This window comes from Agelaius phoeniceus, chromosome 26 (assembly GCF_051311805.1).
Source record: "Agelaius phoeniceus isolate bAgePho1 chromosome 26, bAgePho1.hap1, whole genome shotgun sequence".
NCBI classification, from domain to species: domain Eukaryota; kingdom Metazoa; phylum Chordata; class Aves; order Passeriformes; family Icteridae; genus Agelaius; species Agelaius phoeniceus.
In genome coordinates this window covers 4,722,544-4,745,693 of record NC_135290.1, presented here as the reverse complement: position 1 = coordinate 4,745,693, position 23,150 = coordinate 4,722,544, and the positions used below count along the sequence as shown (strand labels likewise).

The 23,150-nt window shown below is 45.6% G+C and overlaps 1 protein-coding gene across 1 annotated transcript in view; it reads right to left on the bottom strand.

The window, feature by feature from the left end:
* Nucleotides 1–23,150, bottom strand: part of MYO1D (myosin ID) — a 171,254-nt gene that overhangs the window by 63,562 nt on the left and 84,542 nt on the right. Inside the window, exons 17-20 of the mRNA XM_054649462.2 lie at nt 19,711–19,934; nt 14,903–15,047; nt 14,399–14,503; nt 5,807–5,920 (exon numbers count right to left, since the gene is read on the bottom strand). Of these exons, the coding sequence (XP_054505437.1) occupies nt 5,807–5,920; nt 14,399–14,503; nt 14,903–15,047; nt 19,711–19,934 (588 nt within the window). The remainder of the gene's footprint in view (nt 1–5,806; nt 5,921–14,398; nt 14,504–14,902; nt 15,048–19,710; nt 19,935–23,150) is intronic.

Below are 23,150 nucleotides of genomic sequence, written 5' to 3'. Positions count from 1 at the left end.
GAGAACACTCATCAGGCTGCTCCATGGATACACCTCACTACTGGTGCTATTATTGTCCATTTTGTCCTCAAAAAACCTTCAGAGCATTTCAAACCATTGCTCTTGTCCCAAAAATGAAGGAATTTCTGTAGCACTGATCAGCTCCTTCCACATGGTGGAAGGGCTTCCATGAAAGGAGGCACAGAAAAATGGGGAGAGTGTGCAAAGCAACTCAGGGGTGGAAAAACAACACAAATATAAACATTAGGTAACAAATATAAACCACAATTACAACAAGGAACAAACAACTGCTCTCAACAGGATTGACTTTGCCAGGGTTAAATCTGAGAGAAATACAAATGGAGTGGCTTTGTAGGTTTAGATTGGATGTTAGGAAAAAATCCTTCCCTGGGAGGGTGGGCAGGCCCTGGCACAGGGTGCCCAGAGCAGCTGGGGCTGCCCCTGGATCCCTGGCAGTTTCCAAGGCCAGGTTGGACACTGGGACAGTGGGAGATGTCCCTGCCATGGCAGGGGTGGCACTGGGTGAGCTTTAAGATCCCTTCCAATCCAAATTCAATCCCATTGTTCTGTGAAATGTTTTGTGTATAAAGCAAAGGCACCCCAAATTCTCCTCCTCTCCCCTTCCTACAGCTCAGGGGGCTCTGGATCCACCAGCAGGATCAGTGCCCACCCCAGTCCCAGGGCAGGAGGGGCAGCTGCAGGGAGAGGCTGTGAGCAGAGCTGGAATTTTACACCACAGAATCTACCAAAGCTTGGTTTTATCAAATTTCCATCCTGGAATGTTACCTTGATAACCTGTATGGGTCAGCAGAGGATCTGCTGGACCCATCCCTGCTGTGCCAAGCACTCCAGCACCCCTGGAATCTCAAGGGCTCCTGCTCAGGTCAAAGAAACTGGCTGTGGTAGGTTACTGAGGGGAATAACTGCACATCTACCAATAAAACTGATTTATAACTGCAGAAATGGGAGAATTCTCAGAGCAAGAGACCTCTCTGCACAGACCATTAACTGCTCTTGTCCTGAGGAGCTCCAAACAGCCACATGAGCAACACAGAGACAAGATACAGCCAAAAATGAGCCAAAATACAGCCAGAAATACAACAGAGAGCCAAAATACAGCCAAAAATACAACATAGAGCCAAAATACAGCCAAAATACAACATAGAGCCAAAATACAGCCAAAAATACAACACAGAGCCAAAATACAGCCAAAATACAACATAGAGCCAAAATACAGCCAAAATACAACACAGAGCCAAAATACAGCCAAAATATAACACAGAGCCAAAATACAGCCAGTACTGAGCCAAAATACAGCCAAAAAACAACACAGAGCCAAAATACAGCCAGTACTGAGCCAAAATACAGCCAAAAATACAACACTGAGCCAAAATACAGCCAAAAATACAACACTGAGTCAAAATACAGCCAAAATATAACACAGAGCCAAAATACAGCCAATAATGAGCCAAAATACAACACAGAGCCAAAATACAGCCAGTACTGAGCCAAAATACAGCCAAAATACAACATAGAGCCAAAATACAGCCAATATTGAGCCAAAATACAGCCAAAAATACAACACAGAGCCAAAATACAGCCAAAATACAACACAGAGCCAAAATACAGCCAAACATACAACACAGAGCCAAAATACAGCCAGAATACAACACAGAGCCAAAATACAGCCAGTACTGAGCCAAAATACAGCCAAAAATACAACATAGAGCCAAAATACAGCCAAAAATACAACACTGAGTCAAAATACAGCCAGTGCTGAGCCAAAATACAACACAGAGCCAAAATACAGCCAGAAATACAACAGAGAGCCAAAATACAGCCAAAAATACAACACTGAGCCAAAATACAGCCAATATTGAGCCAAAATACAGCCAAAAATACAACACAGAGCCAAAATACAGCCAGAAATACAACAGAGAGCCAAAAATACAGCCAAAAATACAACACAGAGCCAAAATACAGCAAAAAATACAACCTAGAGCCAAAATACAGCCAATAATGACCCAAAATACAGCCAAAAATACAACACTGAGCCAAAATACAGCCAGTACTGAGAAAATACAGCCAAAAATATAACATAGAGCCAAAATACAGCAAAAAATACAACACAGAGCCAAAATACAGCCAATACTGAGCCAAAATACACCAAAAATACAACAAGAGCCAAAATACAGCAAAAAATACAACACAGAGCCAAAATACAGCCAATACTGAGCCAAAATACACCAAAAATACAAGAGCCAAAATACAGCAAAAAATACAACATAGAGCCAAAATACAGCCAATAATGGCCCAAAATACAGCCAAAAATAAAACATAGAGCCAAAATACAGCCAATGCTGAGCCAAAATACAGCCAAAAATACAACATAGAGACAAAATACAGCCAAAAATACAACACAGAGCCAAAATACAGCCAGAATACAACACAGAGCCAAAATACAGCCAATACTGAGCCAAAATACAACACAGAGCCAAAATACAGCCAGAAATACAACACTGAGTCAAAATACAGCCAATACTGAGCTAAAATACAGCCAAAAATACAACACAGAGCCAAAATACAGCCAATACTGAGCCAAAATACAGCCAAAAATACAACATAGAGCCAAAATACAGCCAAAATACAACATAGAGCCAAAATACAGCCAAAAATACAACAGAGAGCCAAAATACAGCCAATGCTGAGCCAAAATACAGCCAAAAATACAACATAGAGCCAAAATACAGCCAAAAATACAACCTAGAGCCAAAATACAGCCAAAATACAACCTAGAGCCAAAATACAGCCAAAAATACAACATAGAGCCAAAATACAGCCAAAATACAACATAGAGCCAAAATACAGCCAAAATACAACATAGAGCCAAAATACAGCCAATGCTGAGCCAAAATACAGCCAAAATACAACAGAGAGCCAAAATACAGCCAGAATACAACACAGAGCCAAAATACAGCCAGTACTGAGCCAAAATACAGCCAAAATACAACAGAGAGCCAAAATACAGCCAAAAATACAACATAGAGCCAAAACACAGCCAATAATGACCCAAAATACAGCCAAAAATACAACACTGAGCCAAAATACAGCCAGTACTGAGCCAAAATACAGCCAAAAATATAACATAGAGCCAAAATACAGCCAAAAATACAACACTGAGCCAAAATACAGCCAATATTGAGCCAAAATACAGCCAAAATAGCCAACACAGAATCACCACAGAGCCTGCCCTAGGGCTCTCTGTAGGAATGGATATTCTATTTTTAACACATCTTTTATTGGTGAAAAAGCAACAATTACTGACATTTCTTAGTAACATTCTTTCTGAAATTTCTTTCTGAAATTGCTCAGCTCTCATTTTTAAGGCATTAAGGATTACAGAGGGAAATGTTCAGGTGACAATTGATCTGGTTTTGTGCTGCTGTAAATGTACAATCTGCACCTTTACACCCATCAGGCACACAGGTAAAACAGACATTGTCCTAAACCTGTGACAAACACAGATTTATCTCTCATTAATCCTGCACTCAGTGAATTTCAGTGACCTGGACACTCTGGTTAAGGTAAAGGTGGAGAAACCAATAGTGAGAAATCCGGATGGACAAAATCCTGCCTTGCCCACATCACCACAAAACACCTGTGAGGGAACACCTGGAAAATCAGGTGTGGAAAACCCCTCTGCTAAAAGGCTGGGAGTGTGGGGGTGTCTGAGCTCTGCTGGGAGCCTGGGGTGTTTGCACCCTGATTTTCACCAGGATGGGGGTGTTTGCACCAGGCTGGGATTGTCTGCACCCCGATTTTCACCAGGATGGGGGTGTTTTAACCAGACTGGGGATGTTTGCACCCAGTTTTTCAGCGGGCTGCGGGTGTTTGCACCAGGCTGGGGGTGTTTGTACCCTGTTGTTCACCAGACTGAGGGTGTTTTCACCAGGCCATGGGTGTTTGCATCCTGGTTTTCACCAGGCTGGGGTTCTCTGCACCCTGATTTTCACCTGGCTGGGGGTGTTTGCATCAAGCTGAGGGGGTCTGCACCCTGTTGTTCACCAGGCTGGGGGTATTTGTACCCTGGTTTTCACCAGACTGAGGGTGTTTTCACCAGGCTGGGGGGGTTTGTACCCTGTTTTTTACCAGGCTGGGGGTGTTTGCATCAAGCTGAGGGGGTTTGCACCCTGGTTTTCACCAGGCTGGAGGGGAGTTCACCAGGCTGGGGGTGTTTGCACCCTGTTGTTCACCAGACTGAGGGTGTTTTCACCAGGCTGGGGGTGTTTGCATCCTGGTTTTCACCAGGCTGGGTTTGTCTGCACCCTGTTTTTCACCAGGCTGGGGGTGTTTGCACCCTGTTGTTCACCAGGCTGGGGGTGTTTGCACCAGGCTGGGGATGTTTGCATCAGGCTGGAGGTGTCTGCACCCTGTTATTCACCAGGCTGGGGGTGTTTGCATCAGGCTGGAGGTGTCTGCACCCTGTTATTCACCAGGCTGGGGGTGTTTGCACCCTGGTTTTCACCAGGCTGGGTTTGTCTGCACCCTGTTTTTCACCAGGCTGGGGATATTTGCACCAGGCTGGGGGTGTCTGCACCCCGGTTTCCACGGGCACACAGCCCCTGGCACACAGGAGGTTGTGCTGCCAGCCCCTCAGAGCACAGAGACACCAGTGCTGGGCCAGAACAGCAGCCAGGAAAGCAGCTGCTCAGGGCAGCTTCCTTTCAAAACAAGAGCACTGCCATGGAGACACTGCCTGCTGCAGCCAGCATTCCCACTGGGAGTAGCTACTCCATGGATACTCTGTGCTGGGTGCCCAGCAAGGAGGGCAGGAGGAGACTCTAAACCCAACATTATGGATGCAGCTTGAGCTAATCATCCCCTCCACATCTGCAGATGAGATTTCACCCTCACCCTAATCCCATCTCAGCCCTCCCAGCAGTACAGAAATGCCAGGTTTGTCATTTCTCCAAATGCAAACATCCCAGAGAATCTGTGCAGGGCATTTCCCAGCAGCCAGGCAGGCTCTGGAGGCTGGAGATAACCAGAGCACCCCAGGCTGAGGGAGACTCAGCTGAATCCCTGCTCCAGGATGTGGGGAGCAAAGCTGAGGTGCTGCCCACCCCTTCCATCCCTGCTAATCCACTGCCTGGCAGCTCCACCCTGCTACCCCCAAGGCCAGACCTGACTGTAATTCTGAGTTTAGCTTTGGTAAGATTTACATTAAACATGAACAAATAGAAAAAAATCTAAATAAATAAATTCAAGCACAAGCTGAAGGATCAGACAAGCCCTCAGAGACACAGGAACAGTGGCATAAGCTGCTGTGAAATGCCAGCCCCTGCCAGGGCCAGGATCCTGCACACAGCAAAGCAAACTGATACAGGGAGAGAGCAGAGAACTGTAAGAGGCAGTTTGGGGTTTAGCTTTTATTTTATGCACCAAAATTAAAAGCTAATATGATCACAGAATCATAAAACCATGGAATATCCTGAGTTGGAAGGGACCCACCAGGATCACCCAGTCCAACCCCTGGTCCTGCCCAGGACACCCCAACAAACCCACCCTGTTGCTTTGGTGCTGCAATAACTGCACTGTAACTGTTATAAAGACATTAAATATATCAGAAACTGCAAGCCAAAGACTTTTTCCATGTTATGGACATGAAAATGGAGCTACAGAGTAAAGACACTGCCCTGAAAGAGCCCCAGCCCTTTTTCCATGTTATGGACATGAAAATGGAGCTACAGAGTAAAAACACTGCCCTGAAAGAGCCCCAGCTGAGGATCCCCAGGGCTGTACTCACGTTGTAGAGGGGGATGGTCTTCATCACCTTGTACTGCTTCATGGGGTCCATCTTGTACAGGTGTCTGTCAGTGATGAAAATGGCCCTGTCCTCCACCTTGTTAAAGCGATTCACCTGCACAGAAACACCTTGTGAGTCCCACTGACCCCTGCAGGAACACAGGGAATGAAACTGGGCAGTGCCAAGTGCCCAACTCACTTAAAAATGCCCCAAACTTGTACAAAAATACCCCAAACTTGTACAAAAATATCCCAAAGTCACACAACAAACACCCTAAACTCACAAACAGCCAAAAGTCACACAAAAATACCTGAAACTCACACAAAAATACCCCAAACTCACACAAAAATACCCCAAAGTCACACAACAAACACCCTAAACTCACAAACAGCCAAAAGTCACACAAAAATACCCCAAACTCACACAAAAATACCTGAAACTCACACAAAAATACCCCAAACTCACACAAAAATACCCCAAACTCACACAAAAATACCTGAAACTCACACAAAAATACCCCAAACTCACACAAAAATACCCCAAAGTCACACAACACACCCTAAACTCACAAACAACCAAAATCACACAAAAATACTCCAGACTCACACAAAAATACCTGAAACTCACACAAAAATACCCCAAAGTCACACAACACACACCCTAAACTCACAAACAGCCAAAAGTCACACAAAAATACCCCAAACTCACACAAAAATCCCCCAAACTTGTACAAAAATACCCCAACGTCACACAACAAACACCCTAAACTCACAAACAACCAAAATTCACACAAAAATACTCCAGACTCGCACAAAAATACTCCAAACTCACACAAAATAACCCCAAACCCACACAGCTCCTAAACAGGTTTTCTCCTTGGACCTTGGAGCACTGAAAAGGGAACATGGTCCCTGTAATCCCATTATACAAAAGAGACAGAGGAGCAACATTCCCAGTCATCCAGCAGAGCTGTGGCACCCTGGGAAATTCCAGTTTTCACCCAAACCAAGGCCAGAGGCTTCCCTCAGGCACAATCAAGCCCTGTCCAAGTGGAGCTCAGGCTGTTGTCCCCACATTGCCAAGGAGCTTTGGGAACCCCAAATGGAGAATCCCTGCCCTGGCACAGCCCAGACCTGAGGCTTTGGACCATCCTTGGTCTGGGTCCTGTCCCTCCATCCCTTGTCCCCAGTCCCTTTCCAGCTCTCCTGGAGCCCCTTTAGGCCTGGAAGGGGCTCTGAGCTCTCCCTGGAGCTCCACCTCATCCAGGCTGGTGGATGCCCCTCAGCACTAAACACTCACCAGGCAGGATGCAAAGGTTTGTTGGAAATGTCCAAGAAAGTAGGACACAAAGTAGAAATTGTTTTTCACTGAGGCAAAACCAGAGTCATGGTTGTATCACAGTCACTGAGATATTTATTAATCAACTGAGAAGGGGAGACAAGGGTAAGACGTGAGGAGGATGAACATAAATAGGATTTTCCAGGGTGAAATCAGGAGACAACGGGAGAACTTAAATATCCTCAGTCAGGAGGCAGCAGAGTGACAAAGTTCAGAGCAGATAAAGGCAAAAAAATGCAAATTGGAGAGCTCTGTGACAGCTTTACATTAACGGCACTGACTCAGAAAAAGCAACCGAGGATGATTTCAGACAGCTCTGGAGAGATCTTGGCACAGAGACATGAGGCAGCTCAGAAAAAGCAGAATGTTGGCACAGGCAAGGAATAACATGGGAATAATGTCCTGGGAGCCATGGTTCACCTGGAACAGCCTGTGAAGGACCAGGGTGCTGAGTGTGAAGGAGAATCTGGTGGTTCAGAGAAGGTGAAGAACATGATTGAGGGCCTGGGAATCTCACAGGAAGAGATGCTGAGTAACCAGGATTATTTTAGGAAGCAGATGAATGGGAGAAAAAAGCCTAAAGGCTATGAAACACTGAATGGCCCTGAGAAAGTAGGTTAGGAGTGCCTGGTGCCACATGTTGGGTGCTGGAGCAGAGCAGCACTGGTTCCTCAGCCAGGATTTGGGGAAGCTCTGGGCTCTCCACACTCCAGGTCCTGGGAGCTGAACCAAAGTCAAGTCCCTGGAGCTGGATCTGCCCCTCAGAGCTCAGATCAAAGCTCAGATCAATCAAGAAATTGATTTTTTGTGATTTGTTTGCAGAGTCTGACACAGTGAACACTGCCTGGGCACTGCTGTGACCCTGCCTGGCTGCTGTCCCACCCCCAGCCCCTGGTGACAAAGGGAGCAGATTTCTGGTGCTGTGACACCAGAGCCACCCCAGGGCAGGAGGCCCTGTGGCTGCTGCCTGGGAAGCAGAGATGGGAAGCAGAAATGAGAAGCAGAAATGAGAAGCACACTCAGATTTCACAGCCAGAAAGGCTGGAAAAGCCCTCTGAGATCACCAAGTCCAATTGTTCCTCCAGCACTGCCAAGGCTGCCACTGACCCCTGTCCCCAGGGATGGGGACTTCACCACTGCCCTGAGCAGCTGTGCCAATGCCTGATCACTCTTTTTGTGAAGAAATTTTCCCAATATCCATCCTAAATCTCCCCTGGCCCAGCCTGAGGCCGTTCCCTCTGCTCCTGTCCCTGTTCCCTGGAGCACAGCCCGGCCCCCCCGGCTGTGCCCTCCTGGCAGGAGCTGTGCAGAGCCACAAGGGCCCCTGAGCCTCCTTTGCTCCAGGCTCAGCCCCTGCCCAGCTCCCTCAGCCCCTCCTGGGGCTCCAGACCCTTCCCAGCTCCCTCAGCCCCTCCTGGGCTCCATCCCCTGCCCTGGACACCCCCAGCCCCTCCAGGTCCTTCTCACCATGAGGTGCCCAGAGCTGACCGCAGGACTCAGGGGACAGTCACTGCCCTGCTCCTGCTGCCACACCATTTCTGATCCAAACCAGGTGTCCTTGGCCTCTGGCACACCTGGATTAACCCTCAGCCCCTGCTGATATATTTTGAAATACCCCAAAGCTGTATTCCAAGCCAATATTGTGGAATATTGTGGGAGTTCTACAGGCATGGTTTGAATCCCACTATTTTCTCATGGCTCCCTGCTGGTTTTAGTATTAAAATTCTCTCTCCAGGTTTTAGTATTAAAATTCAGCTAAAGGAATGTACCAAAGGAGAGGCCCAGCAGCTCATCTCACCTGAGGAGCAAAATCTCATGTCATTCTTGCTTTTTCCAAGCAGAGGAGGCTCCAGGTGCCTCATGCACCTACAGTGCATTTGTGTAAATAATACCTGCTGTGAATTAAAGTACAAACTGTCCCACTGGGGAGCAGGCACAGAAGGGACTCACACAAATTTGCACTCACAAATTTGCACTCAAAATTGCACTCACAGTGCAAATACCACTATTGGCCTTGTAGGAGTAAGGACAGGCCTTCTGTTTTCAGCTACAGCTCATTCCCTCCTGGGGAACAGCCCTTCCCAGCATTGTGTTCTCTGCACCTTCTGGGCATTCTTTATTTATATCTTGTTGATCCAAATGTGAATCAATCCTAATTTAGCTTCCTGACAAGCTCGTGGGGGAAATGAAGATCTGGCAAAGAGCTGAAAAATCTTCAAGGAAGTTTTTCAAGTTTCTGTCAGTGGCTTCTGGACACTGCAGGGCAGAGGCCTTTGAAAGAGATGATCCTGTCAAAGGAGCTTGGTGCCACAAGTGACAAGTGGGAAGAAAAACCTTATTCTAAAGAAAATGGAGAGAGAGAGATGTTTCCTAGGTGATCCAACAAAATCTGGAGGTTTGCATGAAATATGCATTTGGTTTCTCCTAAGGCAAAAATCTTGAAAATTTCCTTTGAAAAAGTGAAGAGCAGCACAATGCTCAGAAAAGATGGATTTTTCCATAGGCAGGAATGACCTGTTTCTACCTGTGCCTACTGCAGGGAAGCAAGCACACAGCTCATTCTCCTCCCCTCAGCAAGGCTTCAAAGCCTTTCCCAGCCCTCCTGTAAAAACTGCTCCAAACAGAGCCCCCCATTATTATTCAGCTCAAGCTGCTGAAATTGGGCCCCCACACAGGCAAAGAAAACTTTACCAGCAGCTCAAAACTTGGAGAGCAGTTCCTAGAATAAATTTACTATTTGGAGTTAAAACCACAAAATTATTGAGGCTGGAAAAGCCCTCCCAGCCCATCAAGTCCAACCTGTGCCCAATCCCCACCTTGTCACCAGCCCAGAGCATTGAGTGCCACATCCAGGTGCTCCTTGGGCACCTGCAGGGATGGGGACTCCAACACCTCCCTGGGCAGCCCCTGCCAAGGCCTGACCACCCTTTCCAGGAAGTTCTTCCTGATCTAGAATCTTCTAAATTCTTCCTGAAGAATTCATTAGATCAATGTCAGTCATCATTAAAGTTAAAAAGTTAAAAACATTCTGTGTCAATGAATTTAATGAGCCAATATCTGACAGGTCACAGGGGCTGCTCTACCCATAAATGTGTTTAAATAGGTGAGCTCTGGGCTCCACCTCTGTCTGCTCAAGCTGCTCAGTATTTTTGCTTTTAATGTGTTTTCTGTGCAAGGAAAGAAGTGCATTAGACTGAATATTTCCAAAAGCTGACACCTGAACTTTCTGTTGACACTTAACAACTGTTTCACATGTGGTTTGGTGACTCAGTAGCTGAAGGAAGCCACAGAGGAAGGCTGATGCTGCTTCAAAAATAAAACATGCAGCCCAGCTCACCAAAGTGCCCTTTAACACCTTCCCACCAACAGCTTCTTGTCTCAGGGAAGAGCAGGAGCAGCACAGTTTTTGTTCAGGAATCCTCAAATAAGCTGAATCATGAAAACACAGCACGGATGAACTCGAGCAGCCTTTTTTTGTCAATTGCTGCTTTGTTCAGGAGAATTATTTAAGGGAAGCAATGAAATCACCTGATAATTACAATTTCATTTCTATAATTCACTCTGCAGGCCCCTGTTAAAGCTTCACGTGAGTGAATTTTCAGCAGAGATCAAACACAACCTGCAAACCCACAGGAACCAGGTTTAACATGAGAGATGTGACAAATGTGCCCTGAGCACTGGCCAGGCTGCACGTGCCAGCACCACGTGCCACCCTGGGCCAATAAGGTTTGGTAATGTGGGAAATGGATTTACAGGCAATATTTGTTATATATATAAACAAATATTATATATTTTTATATATTATATTATTATATATTATATTATATCATTATATATTATTATATATTATCTATTATATTATATAAAACATATCCATATATATTAGTATTTTATATATAATATGCAAAACACATATTATAATATAAAATATATAAAATATATAAATATATATTATATATATTATTATACATATATATTATATATATTATTATATATATATATTTAACATGAGAGATGTGACAAATGTGCCCTGAGCACTGGGCCAGGCTGCACGTGCCAGCACCACGTGCCACCCTGGGCCAATAAGGTTTGGTAATGTGGGAAATGGATTTATAGGCAATATTTGTTATATATAAAAAACAAAATATTATATTATATTATATTATATTATATTATATTATATTATATTATATTAATTAGTATTTTTATATATGATATATAAAACACATATTATAATATACAATATATAATACATATAATATATATACATATATGAAGGCATATATATACACCTTCATAAAACTAAAAATAAAATAAAAATTTTTAAAACACCTCTCAGTTACCCCATCTCTAAATCAAAAAAAAACCCCATAATCCAACAGGTAGGACATAGGGAAGTCAAGGCTAAAGAGAAGAAACCTGATGATTCATTTAAAAATGTATTTGTTAAAAATTCCAAGGGAAGAATGCAGCAATGAGGAGAGATTCCCCCTGCCCCAGCACTGAGGGTCACCCAGGGACTGCCCTTACTCTGGGCTAAGAGGCAGAATGCCAAAACTTGTATTTCTGACAAGAGAAAGACTTTGATTTTAAAGAGCTTAGGATGGAAATGGTTTCCTGGAAGGGCAAAGGCTGTTCCCAGCTGTGCTCCTGCAGTCAGAGCAGAGTCACTCCTGCCCAACAGCTCTCACCTCTGCTCAGTACATCCAGAAACCTGACCTGAGGAAGTGCCTTGCTTGGAAAGGGAAATGCTAAATTCTCAAATGTCAAATCCTTCTCCTGTTAACCTTCCCATTTCAGCAGTGTTTGTGTTCATTGCTCTGCTCCCTTGGACGTTTCCTGTCTGTACAAGCAGAAGACAAACGGTTCCCTGAGGAAGGAGCCATATCCCAGCATGGCTTTGGATGGGAGAGTTTGCTTTTGTGACATGGAGATGCTCTGGAATCACCAGGCTTACACATCCATGAGATGGCACAGTGCAGCCCTGCCCTCAGTAGTGCTGGGATCATGGAATCATGGAGTGGTTTGGGTTTGGAGGGACCTTAGAGACCACCCAGTGCCACCCCTGCCATGGCAGGGACACTTTCCACTGTCCCAGGCTGCTCCAAGCCCCATCCAGCCTGGCCTTGGACTCTTCCAGAGATGGGAAATGCTGATGGCTCCAAAGCCATGCCAGGAATCCCTAACTCAGCAGGCCAGCAGGGGATCTGGACTGTGGCATTCACAGTCTCTGAACAGAGAGCCATCATTCTCTCTCTCAGGGTTTTTCCTGGAGAAGCACAGAGAGAAAAAGAGGAAAACAATTCTTATCTCTGCTTGCTGCTCCTGTTGTTTTTGCACACATGTTATGGAGATTGTTTACCTGAAGTGATTTGTCAGTTGGATTTTGCTGAGGATTGTTTTGTTTCCTTGGCCAATTGGGGAAAAATTGAGCCAAATTTTCCTTAGGCCAATTGGGGAAAATTGTGTCCTGACTGTCAGGAGTTCAAGCATGAGTTTTCTTCAGTATTCTTTAATACTCTTTGTAGTACAGCATCTTTCATATAGTGTAGTATCATGTAATATTATATAGTTTAATAAAGCAATTGTTCAGCCTTCTGAACCAGTGGAGTCAGCTGCCAATCATTCCCTACATTGGGACACCCTGATTTTACAATACAAGTCCTACCTCTCTGTGAAAAGAAAGCAACAATTTAACCTTTCAAAAGTTAAAAGAAATTACAAGATAATTTAAAACCCATATGGCTGCAAGGCTATAACCCTGCAATATTTGTGATTTCAGCTGAGCTGAAATTCACCCACAGCTTTAAAGCTTTGCCTCTGAGAGCACTGAAAGCTTTTCAGGCTCAGGAGAAATCCACTTTATGATGGGTAACACCTATTCCATCCCCATTCTGCTTCTACTATTGAAGTGCTGGCATCTCAGTGCAACAAACCCACAAAAACTGGATTCTTCCAGCACAGTCTCAGTACAGAAACATGGCATGCTCAGAGATTCCTCCATACACCAAAACCAACAAATGCTGCTCTGACCCTTGTCTGGAGGCAGGAGCTCTGTCCTGGCAGGTAGGGAACAGGATGAAATGTGGATCTGTGCTTCAGGAATCTGCTTTGCCCTGTGCTTGCACAGGAGATTGTCCTTGAGAGCTGAACCAGGAGCAAAAGAAACACAAGGATGTGAAGGCTGGAGAGCTGCATAACAATGAACCAGATAAAACTCACACTGTGTCCATCACACACAGACCCCAGTGATGCCATCACCATCATTCCATCACATCTCTAAGAACTGAATATTGTCCTTTCTACAGTTATCCCAGTTTAGTCAGAAGCTGCAACTGGAATCAGTTCATTAAATGAGTTAGAAGAGGAATTATTTTGATTTCAGCCTAACCTGAGAAAAGCCAGGGGGAAACTCTGCATTTCTCTGTCCCTCAGGGAGGTTCAACCCAAGAGCTGTGAGGTTGTAAAGAGGAAGTTTGGATTCAGACTGGCCAGCTCCTCCCTTAATCCTGTGAACCCCATCCTCACAGAGAACGTGGTCACAGCAACACCAAACTCCACTGAGATAATTTTGCTTGGAAAGCAAGAAGAGATTTCTATTTTTATGAACACAAATCACTGTTGAATAAACAATACAACTCACTGCCACTTGCAAAGTTTTATTAGAAAGTGAGATTTTGTGTTGCAGCATGAATTGTTTAGATCTGCAGAATCAGAAGGAATAACTGTGCTTGTGGGGACCAACTGCAGTATTTACAAATAAAAAGAATATACAGCTTCTTAAAAACACCTGAACACCCACAGCACTCACCTGCCACTGAAATTGAGTTTGTCTGTTGGCTTTGTAAAATTAAAAATATCCTTCCCTGACAGATATTTCCAACCAGCATCATTAGGACCTACCCACAACAATTAAACGAGTCTGTTTTTTTAATTAGCTGTTTAAACCTTCCAACCAAGTTAACAAAAAACCCAATTCTGCTACAAAAAACCATCAGACACAACCCAGTTATGCAGAAGGAACTGATTTTATCATGAAATCATGGAATGGTTTGGGTTGAAGGGTTCTTAAAGACCATTCAGTCCCAGCACTCTGCATGGGCAGGGCCTCAACAATTGACACGATGAAGCCCCAGCATCACCCAACCTTGCTCCACCCAAAAATCCCTGATGCAGCTCCTTGGAAGTGCTCTGATGTGCTGTGCCAGCACCCCAGGGTCACCTCCTGGTCCCTGGACACCCCAGCCCCGTTACCTTGCGCACGTGGCAGGAGAAGAGGATGTTCATGTACTTGTCCTTGCGCTTCAGCTCGTTGGCCACGGGGGTGAAGGAGCCTGAGCTCTGGGGGCTGTCTGGTTTCTGGAAAAGCAGAGACAGGCTCAGAACATGGCTCCCTCCACCCTTCTGTGCTTTGGGAAACCAAACCTTGACACACCAAAATGCTCCAAGGGAGGATGGAGTAAAGGGAAGCAATCAAATCTGCCTAGAGAGAATTTCTTTCAGTCTCTGTGTTTTCCATTCTACCCAGCATTTCAGTCTCCCAGTGAAGTCTGGCTCTGCCCATTTGCAGAGACAGCTGATGGCACTGCTTTAGTGCTGCTCAGGATTCACGAAAATCTCTCCTAGTGCAGTGGAAGCCAAGATTTTGAACCCACATGAACAGAGGAAATATCTAAGTACTTCCCCTCCCAATAAACCAATGCTCATTTTCCAGAATTTTCCCCTTCCAGCCCCCTGAGCCCAGATCCCTTCACTCACCAGTGCGATGTAGTTGCCCTGCCAGGCTCTCTGGAGGCCAATGTCAGCCCTGTGGCCCTTCAGCAGCTCCATGGCAGCCACCTTGGCCCTGAGCTGAGGCAGCACCTCTGGGGGAACGCTCCGGATCAGCTCGGCCGCTCTCCACCTGCCACCAAAGCAAGAGCAAGGTCTGCCTCAGCCTGGAGCTCGCCAGGAAGGACTCCTGCTGCCAGAGCAGCACCACAAGGACACCTCAGAGTCCTGCCCAGGCACTCCCCAAGCTGCAAAGGTCAGCTGATGTTTTAAAGTCATGTATTATACTATATTATATGATATTGTATTATATCATATTGTATCATATCGTATCATATTGTATCATATAATATAATATTTAAAATACATATTCATATATATTAGTATTTTATATATATAATATATAAAACACATATTATAATATACAATATATTAAAATATATAATATATAAAATATATATATATATATGAAGGTATATATAAATACCTTCACAATTGTATTGCATCGTATTGTATAATAAATATAATATAATATAATATAATTTGAATATATATTCATACATATTAGTATTTTATGTATATAATATATAAAACACATTATAATATAGAATATATTAAAAATATATAATATATATAATATATATACATATATGAAGGTATATATAGATACCTTCAAAAAAGGTATTTATATATAAATACCCGTCACTACCCATCCCACACCCACAAGTCAACCACTGGTGCATCTGTTGGCAATCAAATGTGTGCAAGGCCATTTTTGGGCTCATTTACAGCACCATTCTTCTCTATCCAGCCCATTTTTGGGCTCATTTGCAGCACCATTCTCCTCTAACAGCTGAATTTGGCCCTTCTGTTCCAACTGCTCCATGGAACAGGGCAGGGCAGCCCATGCATTGCCCCACACCACACCCCAGCCTTCAGCAGCAGCAGAACTCAAGGGTTAAAGCTGTAAAAAGGCTTTTTAGCAGCTAAAATTCTGTAGTTCTGATAACTGAGCTAATTCTGAAAGCAGGACTCTCTCCCCAGCCAGGCTGTGGGTGGATGGATGTCTCTCCTGAAAGAGACAGCTGGAGAAAATAACAGAGCTGACTTGATCTAGAGCTGCTGGAACTGCCCTGCAAGCTGATGGCTGGACAGGAGGTCTCTGAAAGCCCCTCCAGCCAACATTTCTCTCATTCAGCCACTTTCAGAAGTCATCATTTCTCAAACTGGAATTGTAAGTACTTTGCCTACAGCTTCCCAGAGGAAAAAAATCACCAGCCTTTAGATACTGGGAGTTTAATGAAGGTACAAACACCAGTTCTGCAAACAGAACATGGGTGACAAGGGGAACATCACTCATTTTACTGCACAAAAACACTGGGTTACTACAAGAAATCTTGAGGAAATCCAGAAGATTCTTTTTCTCCTCCCCCCCATCCAAGAGCAGCTGCTCTTTCTTTTCAAAACCAACCAGAAAGGGGCCAAGGAAGGAAACACAATGTTTATCACAATGGAACAACCTGGTCTGGGGGAAGGTGCCCTTGTCCATGGCATGGGTGGGACTGGATGGGCTTTAAGATCTAAACCACGCTGGGGCTCTGTGATTCAACAATAAATCTTTGGATCAGGATTATCTGCCTGGTCAAGGGCATGAAGCCAGTGACACCCAAATCATGTCCTTCAGCCAGATGTCCCTGGGACCGATGTCTTCTGAAGGCTGACCTAAAACAGAGACTGGACAGAGCTAAAGAATAAATAGGGATTTATTAGGAGGCCTCAATGGATCCACTTTGGGCAGCACAAGAGCCCAGCCAGGGCTGCACCCCAGGTGAACCCAAAATAGTCACAAAATGCCCCATCAGTCATGAGGTCTCACAATTTTATAAGTTTTGGTCTATTAGCATATTAGAGTTAATTGTTCAATTACAGCTTTAGGTTATGCAGTCCCATCCTTGTTTTTCTCTCTTCAGCCCACATTGTTTATGCTCTTGGGCCTGAGATTTGGATCATTTGTCCTTTGTGAAAAATGTGTATTTTATGATTGGCTTTTCACAATTATTCAAATGAATATTATATGTGTTGTGTTAGAAAGTGATGCTAGATTAATTTTTTAGTAGTGTGTTAAATATAGTTTTAGGTTATAACAAAATGTTAAAACAGAAACTATGCTATGTAAGATACTTTTAAAAGAAAGGACTCGCAGAGAGATAGCAGCCACAGGACACCTGAATCTTTCAGAGAAAGAGAATTTATTGCTCCCTTATCAGAAGAAATGAACTTCTTCCCACCTTGCTCAGCCATGAAAATGCCTTTAGGATTAAGAGGAAGAAGCTGACACTGACCAGACAGAATCCTGTGTTTGAATGGAATTTATGCATCATGGATGAAGTGTATGAATATGCAACAGGCTGTTGCTTTTAAGGGTTAATCCTCCGTTAATGTGGGTCCTTCTTCAGGTTCATGCTGCCCAGAAAAAGGTACCCTGACTGTCTGTAACTCCTTGTTTCTATTGTCTCATATTGTCTTAATCCAAATTGTCCAAATTTTTATTACTCTAATTATATTACTATTTTACTCTAATTATATTACTATTTCACGCTAATTATATTACTATTTTTATAACCATTTTATTACTATTGAACTTTTAAAATTTTCAAAACAAGTGACTGGCGTTTTTCACATCCTCATATGAAGCCCAGACCTACCCACTAAAGCAGCACAGAACCTGAAAAACACAAAAACTAAAACCTGCAGGAGCTGTGCCATGGGGGGCTGTGTCTGTGCCCCTTTGTGAGCCTGTCAGGAACCCTCAGCCAGTCCTGAGTTGGCAGACAAGGGGGAGACACTCTCTGTGCCCTGAGGGTACTGAGGGCACCTGGGCTGAGGGGAGACACTCTCTGTGCCCTGAGGGTACTGAGGGCACCTGGGCTGGGGGCAGACACTCTCTGTGTGTGCCCCGAGGGTACTGAGGGCACCTGGGCTGGTGCCTTTGCAGCACAAGAGACACCAGAGACATTGGTAGATGATAAAGGGCTGACTCTTAGCAGGGGTTAATCCAAGGTTTTATTCAGGGGCTCTGGAGAGCTCCTGCACCTCAGGGGGCTCCTGCTGAGAGCCCAGGAGATGTGCCAAGGTTACATTTAAAGGGAGGTGGAAACCAAAAGTAGATAACATTTTACTGACCAATAAGTGACCCTAAGGGATGGGTACTGGGGGATGGACATTTAGGACAGCGTATGGGACAAGGCTTGGGGGGCTGACCCCTGGCCTCTGGCTCATCACTCCATGTCCCAGACCGAAGTTTCTAGATGGAGGGGATGGGAGGCTGAGTGATTGACAGAGAGCCAGGGTGGGGGTTTGGGGATGATCTCATCCAGGGAGAGGGATAACACAGGTAAAGGGAGGGGGGTACAGTCTGGGATAAACCATTTGGGAAAATATGGGGATACAAAACCAAACTACTTCAAAGTATTGCAAAGTATAAAACCACACTACAACAGGTGTCAGAGCATTGGGGGGTAGGACAGCTGGGACAGACGGAGATGAGAGATCTCTGCAGCCAGGTTGTGGAACTTGGGGTTTATTGAAAAGGGCCTGGGTGCAGGGCCCTGCTGGGAGCTGCCAGGCACAGCTCAGAGCAGGGCTGAGAGAAGAGAGGGGCAGAGAGGATGAGAGGGTGAGAGAGTAAGGGAGTAAGAGAGTGAGGTACCCATTACAATAAATCTTCTTCTGTGTTGAATATTCTAATTCTCACTAACCAATCTAGTACAATACACAAATTCTATAGCATTTCCATACAGCCTATAAGAATCATTACATTACCATACTGGGTTACATTTTAAACCCTACAAACTCCTCTTTGGGCCCCTTCTGCCAAGCTGGCAGGGTCTGCTCTGCCCCTTGGGCCTGTCTGCAAGCAGAGGGTGTTGTTCCATCAAAAGGGGATCACCTTCAGCTGGCCACACCATTGTTTTCCAGTTGTTCAGTAACTGAGGGATCTCAAAGCTTGCTTTCATTTCAATCTCGCCTATAGTTTCCATATTCTCAGAATCTTTTGCCAGACAATCATATTTATAAGGCTTTCCTGTTTCATCTTCTGCTGCAGTGTGATGTATTAGCCTGTCTCAGTTATCCTGGTTCCTTCCCCAGGTGTGCCAATACCCTCTCCCTTCCCTCCCTTGCCCCCTGCTGAGTGCTGTCCCTCAATCTTGGCATTCCAGAAAGGGCGTTGTGTGATTGGTGAAGTTCAAAAGATGCCTCTCAGCCCTGGGGACATTGGGCTATTCAGGTGTCATTTGTCCCTTGAGACTTCTCCTCCTTTACCTGGTTGGTGGGATCCCTACCCCTTCCCTCCCCCTCTCCCTGGGGTTAAAAGACACAGCAACCACGCGGTTTGGCCGTTCTGTTGGAGCTGTTGCTGCATTCAGAGGCCTGTGCGCCAGGAATAAAGCTCTGGATCGAAACCCTCCATCAGAACCAACTCCTTTCCTTCACCTGGCCTTGAAGCCTCTCCTCCAGAGGTAAACCTGAGCTCCGGCAGGCCTGGACTTGTCCCAAGTGCCAGCTGCAGCATCCAGCCAGCCAAAGGTGTCCCTGAAGTGAAACCACCACAGCTGCCGCCCTTGGCCAAGCAGCGAGGGCCAGACAAGCCCAGGCACGTTCCATCCAGCTGTATTGGTATTTAATTCCAATATATTGGCACCCAACATGGGGCATGAACCCAGGACACTGAGATTAGGAGTCTCATGCTCTTGGTGTTTAATTCCAACAACCTTCCCCAACAAACAGGGCCGTACCTGTGGTAGATGTCCTGCAGGGCCTCCTGGAAGCGGAGCAGCACCTTGGGCGGGGCGGGCCAGGGGATGGAGCGGCCGCGGTCGGGCAGGTCCCGCACGCCGCGGAAGCGCCGCAGGAGCTCGCGCAGGTGGGCGCGCACCTTGTGGCGCCGGTAGTGCCGCACGATGGTCAGCGCCGCCCGCGTCCGCCGGTAGCGCAGCCGGGCCAGCGTGCCCCGCCACACCTGCGGGGACACACAACAGGGTTGGTGGCTTTCCACACCCTTCCTGTGCTGCACGGATTTATAATTTTGTTTCGAGGGAAGGGACTTCCCCTGCCATCCTGTAAGCAGAGTGTAGGAGCGTCAGGGGGGGAGGATGGAGATGAGAGATCTCTGCAGCCAGGGCTGGAACTTGGGGTTTATTGCAAAGGGCCTGGGGGCAGGGCCCTGCTGGGAGCTGCCAGCCACAGCTCAGAGCAGGACTGAGAGAAGAGAGGAGGAGAGAGGATGAGAGGGTGAGAGAGTAAAAGGGCAAGAGAGCAAAAGCTTAAGAGAGTGAGCTTCCCATTCCAATACAATAAATCTTCTTCTGTGTTGAATATTCTAATTCTCACTAACCAATCTAGTACAATACACAAATTCTATAGCATTTACATACAGCCTACAAGAATCATTACATTACCATACTGTGTTACATTTTAAACCCTAAAAACTCCTCTTTGGGCCCCTTCTGCCAAGCTGGCAGGGTCTGCTCTGACCCTTGGGCCTGTCTGCAAGCAGAGGGTGTTGTTCCATCAAAAGGGGATCACCTTCAGCTGGCCACACCATTGTTTTCCAGTTGTTCAGTAACTGAGGGATCTCAAAGCTTGCTTTCATTTCAATCTTGCTTATAGTTTCTATATTCTCAAAATTTTTTGCCAGACAATCATATTTATAAGGCTTTCCTGTTTCATCTTCCCCAACACAGAGGAAGTGGCATTCCCTGGTATTCCCCAGGGATCCATCCCCAACTGTACACACCCTCCAATACAACCCACCAAGCAGAAGACTGTCTTTATTTTTCCTTCCAGAATTGAACTGGAAGGATAACGAGCCTCCCTGCTCACCATGGGCCCTCGACGAAGGAGAGAAATGATGAGGAGGACTCCATCCTATCAGAAGGCTAATTAATTACTTATTATACTATATTATTCTATACTATATTACTATTAGTTATTATTCTATTCTATTATGTTATATTTTATTATATTATAATATATTATATATATTTTTATAGAATATATAGCATATAGTATATAATATATTATATATATTATTATATAGTATACATAATTATATTATTATATTATGTTATGTTATATTAATTATGTTATATTGATTATATTATATTATATTATTCTATAATATATTATTCTATAATATATTATTCTTACTATATTACATTACATCTGAACTGAACCTGCCAAGCACTCAACCCTGCACACACTGCACAGAATCTCGAGCCTGTCAGCAACAGTCCTGACTGACACACACACACACACACACACACACACACACACACACACACACACACCCACCCACCAAGCAGAAGACTGGATTTATTTTGCCTTGCAGAATTGAACTGGAAGGATAACGAGCCTCCCTGCTCACCATGGTTCTGTCACAGACTTTATTTCCCTCTGAGAAAGATCCCACAGCACTGCTGGTGCACATCAAGCCTTCCATCTACAGAAGGATTAATTAACTACCCAAGGCTGTTTTCATCATGACAGGTGCTCTGTGAAGCTGATGTCAGAGGCTCTCCTGACAGCTTCACTGACAGTCCTGCCATGCAGCCCAGAAAAGCTCATGCAGCAACCAGTGCAGAGCTGTGAGGGGCTGCTCCTCTCTAGAGATCCCAAGTTTAAAGAGAAACACAGAGCTTTTGTGAGTATCAAATCCTTGAAAAGCAGGATCTCTTCTCTGAACCTCTGTCAGAGTTCTCTCTCCTCGCTGTCCCTGTGGGGGATGTCTCCTTTTCCCTACAGACACAACCCAGGGTGCTCTGGCTGAGCCTGGGCAGCTCTTCAGCACCCAGCACTTCCTGGAGCACCAAACTCATCAGTGGAGCCCATTCCTGTTCTCACACAGCAGAACAGAGCCCAGACCCTGCACAATCCTGCCCACACAGAACCACAGCATTATAGAATGATTTGGGTTGGGAAAGACCTGAAAGATCCTCCAGTTCCACCCCTGCCATGGCAGGGACACCTCCCACTGTCCCAGGCTGCTCCAGCCCCAGTGTCCAGCCTGGCCTTGGGCACTGCCAGGGATCCAGGGGCAGCCCCAGCTGCTCTGGGCACCCTGTGCCAGGGCCTGCCCACCCTGCCAGGGAACAATTCCCAATTCCCAATATCCCATCCAGCCCTGCCTTCTGGCACTGGGAGCCATTCCCTGGCTCCTGTCCCTCCATTCCTTGTCCCCAGTCCCTCTCCAGCTCTCCTGGAGCCCCTTCAGGCCCTGGCAGGGGCTCTGAGCTCTCCCTGGAACCCCCCCTTTCTCCAGGCTGAACATCCCTCCTGGGGGAAGGTGTCCCTGTCCATGGCAAGGGGTGGGACTGGATGGTTTCACTGTCCTTTCCAACCCCAACCACTCTGGGATTCTGAGAACAACCCAAGGAGCTCCATGGCAGCCTCAGCCCCTGCCAGGGCTGCTCTCAGGGAGGGTGTGGGAATAAAGAACATTTGGGCATTTCAGTGGCTGAGGGAAGAGCTGGGGAAGCAAGGCAGGACATGGGACAGTGAAGGGAAAGGCAAGAGCAGGAAGCACAAAAGCCACAGCAGAAACTGAGCACAGCAACCAAACCCAGGGAGCTTGGGAGAATCTCATCCCTGTGTGCAGATAAAATAATAAACAACATGTTCCTTATTTATTTCTTGAGGCCATTAGACAGAGAGGAAGCAGCTCCCCCTGCACACGTGCTGTGCTCAGCAGTCACTCACCACACTCAGTTACCACTGTGGTTTTAGCTCAGATCTGGTGCAGCTTCAGCCATGCAAAGACCTCAGAGCTGCTGGGAAGCTCAAGGCTCAAAGCTTCCTGCCTAAGCCAGACTTGCACAAGGCCTGGATTTCACCCAAAATGTGTAAGGCTGGATTAAAGCTGGCATTTCCCTGTCTGAGGGCAGAGCAGGCTCTGAAACTCTGAATTTCACAGAATCACCAGCTAGGATCCAAAAACTGAGCATCCAAACAGTACTGGGGAAATTTTTTAAAAGAAAAGCAAAGAAGATTTGGATTGCTTGAGATAGTTTAACATAGACTGAAGTGACATAAAATGTACCTGTGTAAGGGAAGTATGGACAACAAACAAAATCAACTGGGCAAAACCCTACTGCCAATTTCTCATATTTGAATTTAGTAAGAACAGAAATGAGGAACAAAGGCCTCAATGAACAATCCTTGGGTGTTACAGAGGGTC